At 39.7% G+C, this 12,587-nt stretch overlaps 1 protein-coding gene and 1 pseudogene across 1 annotated transcript in view; both read left to right on the top strand.

Annotated features, from left to right (window-relative positions):
* Window positions 1–10,634, top strand: part of LOC131410150 (proline and serine-rich protein 1-like) — a 28,230-nt gene extending 17,596 nt beyond the window's left edge. The window contains exons 10-13 of the mRNA XM_058548066.1: window positions 3,425–3,469; window positions 6,700–8,485; window positions 9,234–9,384; window positions 9,981–10,634. Of these exons, the coding sequence (XP_058404049.1) occupies window positions 3,425–3,469; window positions 6,700–8,485; window positions 9,234–9,384; window positions 9,981–10,103 (2,105 nt within the window). The 3' untranslated portion in view covers window positions 10,104–10,634. The remainder of the gene's footprint in view (window positions 1–3,424; window positions 3,470–6,699; window positions 8,486–9,233; window positions 9,385–9,980) is intronic.
* Window positions 1–12,587, top strand: part of LOC131410148 (serine/threonine-protein phosphatase 4 regulatory subunit 2-like) — a 156,108-nt pseudogene that overhangs the window by 82,301 nt on the left and 61,220 nt on the right.

Below are 12,587 nucleotides of genomic sequence, written 5' to 3'. Positions count from 1 at the left end.
TCTAATGCTGGGGGTTTTTTTTTTTCTATCCCAATCTACTTATTTTATGTTGTGATGATCCCATATGGATTTGGTTAGCAGATTTATAATATCTTCTGATATCTAATAAGGCTAGCTTTCTCTCACTATATTTTTACATCTTTCTTATCTATTTTTGGAAGTTTATTCTTCCATCTGAACTTTAAGATCACTATAATGTGATTTTGAACACAATTACACACTTAATGTGCAATTGAAAACAGTTGAATTTATGTATATATACTTATATAGTAATTTTGGGAGAATTTTTTTTTGTGTGTGTGTGAGGAGATCAGCCCTGTGCTAACATCTGCCAATCCTCCTGTTTTTTTTGCCGAGGAAGACCGGCCCCAGGCCAACATCCGTACCCATCCTCCTCCACTCTATATGGGACACCACCACAGCGTGGCTTGCCAAGCGGTGCGTCGGTACGCGCTCGGGATCCAAAGCTGCGAACCCCAGGCCCCCGCAGCAGAACGCGCACACCCAACCGCTTGCGCCACCGGGCCGGCCCCGAGAACTGATATTTTTATGATATTAAGTCTTACCATTCAATCATTTTACATCTTTCTGTCATGTCAAATAGTATTTCTCCTCCACCCCAGGGCTTATTTTATCTCTTTCAACAAGATTTTGTAGTTTTCTTCATATAGGTTCTTTGCCATAGGTTTGTCTCTAGGGGTTTTAGAGGTATTTTTTGGTACAGTTATAAATGGAATATTTCATTTCTAGCTGCTTATTACTAATTACCTAGTGTCAGCTGAATTATACTTTACTATAAAATATTTCTTTTTTCCCTGGCCTTATTGGGCATTAATATTGTCCTAACTCCTTTTTGCTTTCATTTTACATATGTATTTTACCTGTATCTTTATTTTCAATTTTTTTTTAGGGTTTTATTTGGTAGGTTAGTTGGTTTTTAAATTGCATTTATAGCTAGATTCTGCTTTTTAAACCAGTGAAGAGAGACTTAATAGGAATTTCCAATAATCATAAAAATTACGTGTTTGTTATTAGTCCTTCCATTTTATTTTTGTATTCATTATTATTCTTTTATCCTAGTTTTTCATTTTCCTTACTTTTGTTTACTTGGATTAGTCAAATTGTTGTTTTATTTTTTAACTCTCCTCTTCTTGCCCCCACCCAAACTTTATCTGTAATATTGCTAGTGATTACCTTTGTATTCTTACTAGTTGTTACTGTACAAAAAACTAAAAAAGCTGTGCTATACTCCACCGTTTGACTTACATACTGCCTCTCCTTTTTCATCCATTTCTGTGTTTTGTTGGAATACTATACCTTTTTTTCTTCGGTGCCTTTAAAGTTACGGCTTTTTACTGTTTCTTCTGTTCTTTGATTCCCTTTTCTGACATGCTCATTCTAATTTTCCTTTAGTAGAAAATTTCTCTAAGTCATTTCTTCAAAAAGAGGACGGGGGCAGCCCAGTGGCGCAAGTGGTTAAGTGTGCGTGCTGCGGTGGCCCGGGGTTCGCCAGTTCGGATCCCGGGCGCGCACCAACACACCGCTTGGCAAGCCGTGCTGTGGCGGCGTCCCATATAAAGTGGAGGAAGACGAGCACGGATGTTAGCCCAGGGCCAGTCTTCCTCAGCAAAAAAAAAAAAAAAAAAAGAGGAAGATTGGCAGATGTTAGCACAGGGCTGATCTTCCTCACAAAAAAAAAAAATTTTTTTTTTTTTTTAAAAAGAGGACATATTTTAGGGTTGTAGATGAGAAACCCAATTCCAGTTAATTTTCTTTTCTTTGTTAGAACCTTGGACTCTTTCTGTAAGCTTACAAAGAAGAGATTCCTTATCTTTGGAGTTCAGAAATGTCTTTTAATCTTGGAGTTCAGATATTTCACCAGGATGTCTAGGGATCTATCTTACCATTAATCTTTCCTGAAACTCTGTAAGCCCTTTGGATATGAAAACTCAAGTCTGTGAAGCTTAGGAAAATTTTGTTTTTATTATTGTTTAATTCTTGCTTTTTCATCTGTTCTTTTTTCTCCTTCTGGCACTCTTATTTTGCACTGTCTTTGCCTTCTGAGTCTCTTACCTATTCATTTATGATATCCTTTTCTGTGTATTTTTGCCGTTTTAAATGGGAGTTTTTTTGTTTCTTATTTCCAACTAAGTAATTGAGCTTTCAGTAATATTATTCTGATCGTCACCATTCTTTGCAGTTATCAATTTGGAGTCGGATTTTTATCTGAAGTCGTCACCTGCTCTGCTTACTTTCTTGCAGTATTATGGGTGTGTGTGTTCCTAATTTGCATCACAGGTTTTTTCTCTCTTTTTCATTGAATCTCCGTTGATAGACACAATTCGTTCTGGTTGTTTATTTGTACTAAGTCCCTGAAACAAGCCATGATCTTTCTTTCTCACCATGTCAGGCTTGAGGGTTTCCTTTGCGCCTTGTGCCTGTCACAGTGTTGGTTTCTTGGACAGTTATTGTCAAGCCATGAGAGGTCATTTTTCCCGTTGTACCTTTGACTGATGGTCTGGTTAGATGGGTCCTTTCCCATGTGGGTGGGGAGGAGCGTGTTTTAGGTTGTCAATCTCACAGGCTTAGAGTAAGCCTTAACTAGGGTAGTTCTCCTTATCAGCTCCTAGCATAGGTCCTTTTCCTGAACTGAGTGCAACAAGTGAGGGGGGCCACTTTTCTGTTTGCTTGGGTGATCCACAATGGCTTTCGAGATTGGTCCCTCAGATGACAATGGATTCTGCACTCAGCATCCACCTCCCACTTCCGAGTCTTCCTACTGTTGTAGGCAGTGGTACCGAGAAGTGACTGTCTGTCAGCTTAGCCAGTGACAGTGGTTCTTTGCACTCCAGCTGCAGGCTGCGCTTTCTCGTGGGTGCCACACTCAGGCCATCATCTTTCCGGAAGGTGTTCTTAAATATATCTATAAAATAATACTTATTTAAAACCTGATATGTTAAGGAGTAGTCGGGGGGAGGGCGGTGGGGATCAATTGCTCATAATCCTACGTGTCTTCATATAGTTACTACTATGATTTTTGTTTATTTCCTTATTTTCCCCCATAGGCATACATTGTTTTTCCTTTTTTTTTTTATATAATTTTTTTTTTTTTAATTTTTCCCCCAAAGCCCCAGTAGATAGTTGTATGTCATAGCTGCACACCCCTCTAGCTGTATGTGGGACGCGGCCCCAGCATGGCCGGAGAAGCGGTGCCTCAGTGCACGCCCGGGATCCGAACCCCGGGCTTCCAGCAGCGGAGCACGTGCACTCAACCGTTAAGCCATGGGGCCGGCCCTGTTTTTCCTAATATAGTATACATACGTGTCCTGAGTTTTTCTTTTCTTGACCGCAATCTCTGATTATTATGGTGTTGAATAATTTGATAAAGCTTCAAATCAACTTTTATATATTTATTTTTATATAGAAAATGAAGACCTTTCCAGTCAGTCAAAATCTACACAGAATCAATGTAAGTACCAGGTTTGATCCAGAGATAGTGATGTCTGCTCTGTTATTCACTGAAATGATTTTGAGTTGAGTGCATTGGAAATCTTTATGCTTTGGGGAAAGTTCCTGGTTAAAGAATCTAACTAACCAATACTTGCTAAAACAGGCTTCATAGTGGTACATTTCATACACACAACATGAAGTGCACATATCAACTAGATTTAAAATGAACCATATGCTTTTGTATCCTATTTGCAAAACTTTCAATGTAATCTAAGTGCTATGTGGCATTATATCCACATTAACTTTATGTTACGGGATATTGGAAGCCTCATTTCTTTTTGATATAAACACATACGGTGATGAAAACCGTTTTTGACAAATGCTATGTCAGATACTACTTTCAGATTTAATTACTTCAATAAGCATTTGGGGTAGCATAACTTAGAATAACTTAGAAAGAAAAGAATAAGGGGTGCCAAAGGGTAAGTGGAATTGAAAAATGAAGATGAGATGTGGCCTGTGATGCCTGCAGATGGCCGCAGCACTGTAGCATTTTATGCCTCCCCTAGCTGAGGATAAGTGTGGTCAGGATGCAGACACTTTCCGGTGTGAGACGGAATCTGGGATTGGTTCTTGTGCAACAAAGTAGTGCGTGAATCTCATCATTATGGTGCGGGATCAGGAGTCTGGGTGGGAGAATCCCACTCCCTGAGAATGGTGCCTGAGTGGTGCTTTTGAGCTGGTGGTTTCTAAAGGAGGTAGCAGAGTGGGGTGGAAAGAGTGCTAAGTGAACTGTCAGGACGCCCAGTTTCTTGTCCTGGCTTTGGCACCACCTGGCTTTGGGAGCTTGGGCAGGTCATCTAACTTCTGCGAAGAGGGGGTTAAAGAATCTTCAGTCTTTATACTCAGCTTCATTAGCAGATCTTTTTTTGAAGGGAATAAATAGGTTAAGTGTCATGAGCTCGGTTGTTAGGAATAGCATCCTTTGTTTTCCTGTGCTATGTTATTTTAGCATGATTAAGATTTTTTTTTTTTCCTTTTTGAAGCACAGTAAGAAACAGAAGTAAAGACAAACTAGTATAGTGGTTAGGAACATGGGTTTGACAGACCCAGGTTCAGATCTCAGTGTTACTACTTCATAACTACATGACCTTTTTCATTGTTATTATTATTATTATTGTAGTAAGATCTCATTTATTGAGATCTTTCCTCTTAAATATTTGAGTACCCAGTACAGTATTGTGCTGTAGGCACAATGTTGTACAGCAGATCTCTGGAAGTTATTCATTTTGCATAACTGAAACTATACCCTTTGAACGCCACTTAATAGCCGCATGATCTTTTAACAAGTTGGTTAATCACACCAAGCCTCAGATTGCCCATCTATAAAATGGAGGTGTCAGTACCTGTCTCAAAGGGTTATGTGAGGACAAATGACATGATGGGCGTAAAGTACAAAGCACAGGATCTGACAGATAGTGTTTAATGGTTAACAACCAAATTAGATGACAGGAGAGTGATATTTATCATGGTATGTTTTGGGGGTTTTTTGTTTTTTTGTTTTGTTGCATTTTAACTGTAGGCACTATGATTAACAGTGCATGGCTTTTGCTCTATTATATAAAAAGATCTCCAACAGAGGCTGCTATAAAGAACACTATGAGACAGGTTGGTTTTACCTTGCAATCTGTCATTAACTACATGGTCCTCAGCATGTAGTTAAATAAGGTAGTGAATTCTCAAATGTTTCCCACCACTGTTGACCTAAATAATTTCTTAGTACATTATTTACAAACACAAAACTAAGTATATATTCCCTGTGCTTCTAGTTCTTATAAAACAAATTCAGTACAAACAAAAGTAAAAATCCATGTTCATACGAACTCTAAATTTAAAATGATAGCTACTCTTATTTTCTTGAAACTAAAGTACTGCTTACAACACAAATACGGTACAGACTTCAGGCCTTTTGAGTTTGAAGTTTGTGTATTTATACATTACCGTTGGTCAATTCTTCTACCATGTTTCTTTTCTAAAACAACTGTAAAATTTGTTCAGCCCAATGTGGCTCCTTTGGCCATCACTTTTCGTCTGTTCTTTTCCTATGGTACCCGTGATTAACATAGCTGACATTGGCCATGTCAGCTTTGGTATGTCAAAAGTCTTCATTATGCATAGATTTAAAAATTTAAGTCTTAGTCCATGAAAATGTCTTTCGGTTGATTATGACTGCAAAAAAACATGTTCTCTGTTTACAACTGAAACAAACTTCAATGTGGGTATGGCAGCAGATGATAATTGTTATTACGACATTAGCTACCTAAGTCGTGGTTTCCATTTGGCATCAACAAGATCATCAGAGGCTAACAGTCATTTAAAAATTGATTTAGCGAGGAAACCCAAATCATCCCCAAGAATACTTATGTTAATTATTTATAGAGTTTATCAAAATAAAAATATTATAGCAAACTATAAGTCTTGAGAATAAGTCCTTGGATGGGTTTGGGAACTATAGTTGAGGTAATCATGATGTATCCAGTGCAGCAAACACTTATAAAATACAAGGTGCCATGCACTGTGCTAGGTACTAAGGCTCTGAAGATGAGTTAGACACGGCTTCTTGCCCCTAAAGGAGCTCCTAGGAAAAGCCAAGTAAAGTTAGAGGTTAAGGTAGTGTAGAGGAGTCAGTATGAGAAAATGCTTGGGGAGAAAACTATAGGTTGATAATCTGGAATATTCAGTTCAACTCCCAGAGTGGCAACAAAGAATACTGGAGAGATGGGGTGAATTCTGGAAGGCCTTGTATGCCCCTAAAAGGAAAGTGATGTCCTGAAAGCTCTTAAGAGGGAGAAATGACTTGTATTATTACTCTAGATAAGTGGTTTGAAAGAGTAAAAGGTAAAGGCAATACACCAACCTTAATCACAGTTAAAATAAATTCTTTGAATTTTTAAAAATTGGGAAAATATGAAAGGAAAATTTATTTGCTAACTTCTCAAGACTTCCTCACTGTGAATTGAAGGGCTATTCTGAGCAGAGTCTAGAAGACAACTGGATCTAACTGAGGCTCTGTAGTGAAAACCAGAATAAGGGAATCTAGCAATTTATGCATTGCAATAGCCTGTTATACCTGTCACTGATTTTCTTTGATATTTGTTAAATACTACAAAAATTTTTATGGTTTTCTTTTGAGTTAAAATATGACATTTCAGCATAATGATAAATTCTTGCCCCTTTTTCCCCCCACAGTATTTTCTACACCAGCCAGTCAACTCTTTTCTCCTCATGGTTCTAACCCTTCAACACCTGCTGCAACTCCCCTCCCCACTGCATCCCCGGTCAAGGCAGTAAATCTCCCCTCAGCATCAGCAACCGCCACCATTTCTGGGATGAACATGCCGAATACTGTCCTTCCTGTGTTCCCAGGGCAGGTCTCCGCAGCCGTTCACGCACCACAGCCATCAACGCCAAATCCAACAGTTATCAGGACCCCTTCGCTGCCTGCTGCACCTGTCACTTCTGTCCACAGTACAACGTCTGCTCCTGTTCCTTCAGTTTTTTCTGGGCTAGTTGCACTGCCAGGTCCTTCTGCTGCTCCTGTCCCAGCCCCTCAGGCCACACCCACACCTCGGGCCACTCCTGCTTCCAGTGAAATATTTGCCTCTACTTCTGCCCCCTTCACTAGCCTCCCTTTCTCTGCCACCTCTACTGCTGCTTCTACCAACAACCCAAGTTCTGCTTCATTGTCCTCAGTCTTTGCAGGGCTCCCCTTGCCCTTAACACCAACATCCCAAGGCGTATCCAACCCAACTCCTTCTGTAATTGCCGGTGGTTCTGCTCCTGGTGTTGCTTGTCCACTTGGTGTAAATAATCCTCTTCTGTCTGCTTTAAAGGGCTTTCTGACGTCAAATGATACCAATTTAATCAACCCTTCTGCTTTATCTTCTGCCGTTACAAGTGGGCTGGCTTCTCTGTCTTCTCTTACTAATCAGAACTCTGATTCTCCTGCTTTAGCTGCTAACAAGTGCTATGCCCCATCAGCCATTCCCGCCCCACAGAGGTCTTCCACTCCAGGGTTGGCCATGTTCCCAGGCCTGCCATCTCCTGTGGCTAATTCAACCTCCACTCCCTCTACTTTGCCTGTGCAGTCTCCTCTAGCTACTCCTACATCATCTTCGACTTCAGTGCCAGTTAGCTGTGGTTCCTCAGCTACCCTTTTGCATGGCCCCCACCCAAGTAACTCAGACCTTCACATTTCATCTGCCCCTACTGTAACAACTCTTTCTGTTATGATCAAAACTGAGCCCACGAGTCCTACTCCCTCAGCCTTCAAAGGCCCATCTCATTCCGTGAATCCCTCTCATGGCACTTTAGGTTTATCAGGGACATTGGGTCGTGCATATACTTCAGCATCAGTGCCCATCAGTCTATCTACTTGCCTTAATCCTGCATTATCAGGTCTCTCCAGTTTGAGTACTCCCTTGAATGTTTCAAACCCCCTCTCCTCTATCTCCCTTCCTCCACATGGTTCCTCCACTCCCATCACTCCAGTATTCACTGCTCTTCCTCCTTTCACTTCTTTGACCAATAATTTCCCTTTAACTGGCAACCCGACTCTTAATCCGTCAGTATCTCTTCCAGGATCGTTAATAGCCACCTCATCTGCAGCTGTCACCTCCGCGTCTGTCCCTCATCCTAGTTCGACAGCGGCCGTTCTCTCAGGGCTTTCTGCCTCAGCACCCGTCTCAGCAGCGCCTTTCCCCCTCAACCTGTCCACTGCTGTCCCCTCACTTTTTTCAGTTACTCAAGGACCTCTGCCGTCTTCAAATCCCTCCTACCCTGGCTTCTCTGTCGCTAACACCCCTGGCGTCACCCCTGCTCTCCCTTCGTTCCCGGGGCTGCAGGCGCCATCTACAGTGGCAGCCGTCACACCACTTCCCGTTGCTGCCACAGCCCCATCACCAGCTCCCGTCCTCCCAGGATTCGCTTCAGCATTTAGTTCCAACTTCAACTCTGCCCTTGTTGCACAAGCCGGGTATGTGAATATTTTGGAAAGAGGATAAAATCATTCTTTACTTAACTTGTGGATCATAGTCTTATTTATTTATTTATTTATTTTTTGTGAGGAGGACCAGCCCTGAGCTAACATCCAATGCCAATCCTCCTCTTTTTTGCTGAGGAAGACTGGCCCTGGGCTAAGATCCATGCCCATCTTCCTCTACTTTATATGGGACACCGCCACAGCATGGCTTAACACGCGGTGTGTCGGTGCGCGCCCGGGATCTAAACCGGTGAACCCCAGGCAGCTGCAGCGGAGCATGCGCACCTAACCGCTTGCGCCACCAGGCCGGCCCCCATAGTCTTATTTTTAAATCATTCAAATGAAAGTCAAAATCTGATTGTTTGGTGATGCTAAATTATATTTTCTGGGGTAAAACTTCACTGCTCAAAAAATGTTTTGTGGCTCTTCAAACATGTTAAAACAGATATATAAAATATTAACGCTGGCTCAGATAATTAGGATTTGTATTTGGTAATTTAACTTGATTATAAAATAGCAAGAAGTATTATATGCAAAACATAGACTTATTGCATTCGCAATAATGTACTTTATAAGAGTAAGTTTTACATCAGCGAGTGGCTGACTTTTATGGTTCCTTCCAGTAGAGAAATTCTAAGATTTTTTTTTTTTTTTACATCTTAGGATCTTATATTTGACAAATATCGAAGCTGTAGCTTTTATGTCTTATCTACAGTTTGACCTGTTCTATCTACTGTTTTAGCTTATCATCGGGACTTCAAGCTGCAGGCAGTTCTGTTTTTCCAGGCCTTTTGTCCCTCCCAGGTATCCCCGGGTTTTCCCAGAATGCTTCACAGTCATCCCTGCAGGAATTACAGCATAATGCAGCTGCACAGTCAGCACTGCTACAGCAGGTGAGCAGGCAACATCTGGCGTAAATAAAATGGCAGCATATGTAGCATAGGTTCTGTAGTGACAACATTGCAATACCAATTGTGATATCCCAACATTAGCAAAAAATTTCATATGAGAATGTCTAGGGGTTTGATAATTAGTTCTCCCAAAACTTGCAGATTATGCTTGTCTTCCTGCAGAAGGGTAATGAAAGTGGTGGAATATATTCACCTGTGTGAAATGGTTTTCCTGGTCGTAGACTTTAAAATCTCAGTTTGGAGATTTTGCAAATGGAATTTTTATACGTGACAGTTAAAGTTGCTTGTCTTCTACAATTTAAGCTAAAATAAGGGGCCATTAAAGTAAATTGTCTTGAGAAAACCTATTGATTTTTTAAAAGAATATTAAATATTTTAATGCATTTTTAGGTACTTCCTCCATCTAAAGAAGTTTGAATGTTTCTTAAAAATTTCGGGAGACTGAGCCGACTTGTGTTGCCCCCGAGTTCTTCTTTTCTTTCCTATTCTGAATATCTGTAGCGTGGCACAGGCTAAAGCAAGTACAGGCCTGATTGAATCTGGCATTCTGCTAAACTGCACATTCTTCTTTCTATCAGGTTCACTCAGCTTCGGCTCTGGACAGCTATCCAGCTCAGCCGGATGGATTTCCTAGTTATCCTTCAACACCAGGAACACCATTTTCTTTGCAAACAGGCCTGTCCCAAAGTGGGTGGCAGTGAATATATTTTAATTTGTATTCTCTTTTGGAGCAACATCACAATTGCCTAAGGACTGCAGTGAACTGTCTGACAAATGTGAAGTTGACCAGAAGTCAGAAAATGAGAATGAGGGTGATCCTAGGAAAACGGGGATAAGAGTTTAAAAAACATGGTTGCATTTTTTTAAATGGTTTTAAATAAGAACACTCCCCTATGTAAATATACTGACAATACATTATATGGGGAATAGTATTAAAAAACTATTTGGGGACTTTTGACCTCTCACCCAATGAAATTTTGAGTCGTGTCTGTAATCTATGTAGGAAGAATACTAAAGAGGAGGTTGAACTCTTTATAGCCGAATACAGCCTTAAATCTGCTCGTACAGCATCCACTGACGGAAGTAATAGTTGTGCCTCTGACTTACGGGTTGCGTGTGGCCCTTGGCGTGCATGAGTGGTTCCTGTTGCATCATGGGAACTCTGTACTCCATGTGTATCCACAGACAGGAACTGGAGACCCACCATTATCTTTCATTTCTGACATTAATGATCATACGTATACTGCTGAATTTAACTCAGTATATTTCAGGTAAGTGAAAATGGTGCTTAATATAGTCTTTAGAGTGACTTTCAGGTGTTTTAGACTAAAAATACATATCCAGAACTACTGTCTTAACAGAAATACAAGTAAGGCTTGTGATAATTTGCCTTCAAAACTTTTTTCTTAATCTCAGCAGTATCCAAATGAGTGAGGAACATCTGACTGACTCTTGGGCCACCTCTATTACTCATTGTACTCTGGAAGCTCTTGGTGAATGTTTACAATCATGGGATGTAGTATTTTTATTTGTACTTAAAGTCAAATGCTTATCTAAAATAATTATGTGAGAACAAATAGGGAAGACTTGCTCTGTTAGTAGATAATACAGCCTGTACTCTGAGGATCTGTGGTAGTTTAACATGATTGAATGTCATTAATTTAAGTATAATAACTGCCACATTGGGGGGAACGGGGGCGTAGGGAGAATGATTTCCAATCCTGTGATTCAAAGTGTAAACTATAGAATCTACTGTAGTACATTTCAGCATCTAGAAGTTTTACTTTTATAAAGATGGTGTCTGGAAGATGTTGCTAATGTATTTTCCTTCAACATGGGGGACAAACTTTTTAAGTATATTAATAAATATTCCTGTATGGTTAGTTTTTAACAGTTTTTTAAAATAAACTTTATGGATATGACAAATATTTTATAAGTGTTTTATTAAATACTTGGATAGGCTTTTTAATTTTTTGTATATGCTTGAGGTATAGAACATTTTTGTCCGAATTTAGTTGTAACTCAATATATACTACTGATTGCTCATCCTTTAAGTAATGTCTTATGTGAAAGTTCTATTATTACCAACACCTGAAACAGACTATTTATGCCTTTAATTATCTTCAAACACAGAATGTAACCTCATAGTTAATCGATACCAGTTATTAGAAGTTGTCATTTGTTCTTTTTTAAGTCTACACTCATAAAACTTTTTAAAGATTATTGTGTATTGCTTATATATGTTGTCCATTCATTCAGATAAGTTATTGAGTAATCTTTCTATATTGATGCTAACAGGTTTAGTCTGCTGTCCAATGAGCCCCTTATCATCACAGCAAAGGAACTGTATCCTATTCGTTTTTTAGATGTATTCCTGACATCTTGCACATATTGGGCACTTAAAGGTTTATATAAAACGAAGAGAACATTTTGGAGCACTTGCAATATAATTACTGGGAACTAGTTTTATGTATCTCACAACCCTATGAGATAAGTACTAGCAACCTAATTAACCAGATAGAGAAACCAAGATGTAAGTCACACATGAGGAAGTGTAGATTTGAACCAAGCATTTACTACCAATATCAAGGCTACTTGTACTATCAAGTGCTATGAAAATACATAGGAGGGTGGGTGAGTACCTTACTGCCTGAGGAAATCCAGAAAGGTTTTCTCAGTGACATTAAAGTCTTAAAGGATGGGCAAGAATTAACATCCTTTATAAAGGCACAAAGTGTGACAGAGTAGCATAGTAAAACAATCATATAACTGGATGGAGTTTGAATGAAGTTTGTAGTTCAAGTGAATCTAAAAAACAAGGGAGAGACATGATCACAAAAGACCCTCTAAGCCATGCTAAGGAGTTGGGCATTTGTTTTGTGGTCAAGAGTTTGGAAATTTATCAGAGAGCACTTTGCAAAAATCACTTGGGCTGCAGCATGGAGGCTGGATTGGAAGTAGTAAACTGGATGGTTATTGCAGAAATCCAAAAATGAAGAGGATAGACTTTCATTATGAGAAGGGAATAGAAATGTACCTCTCCATTCCCTTTCCATAAAGGCCTGTGGTCTACACAGGATTTGCAAACATTGTTATATAATTGATTAACCTTATTTTAAGCCTTACCATGTGATTTGCCAAATGAGTTTACTGTGTGCATTTATAAAATACAGTTAGTGTCACAG

The sequence above is a fragment of the Diceros bicornis genome, chromosome 9 (genome assembly GCF_020826845.1).
Source record: "Diceros bicornis minor isolate mBicDic1 chromosome 9, mDicBic1.mat.cur, whole genome shotgun sequence".
Classification (NCBI taxonomy): domain Eukaryota; kingdom Metazoa; phylum Chordata; class Mammalia; order Perissodactyla; family Rhinocerotidae; genus Diceros; species Diceros bicornis.
Note: the sequence above shows the minus strand (reverse complement) of the source record. Positions and strands in the feature narration are given on the sequence as shown.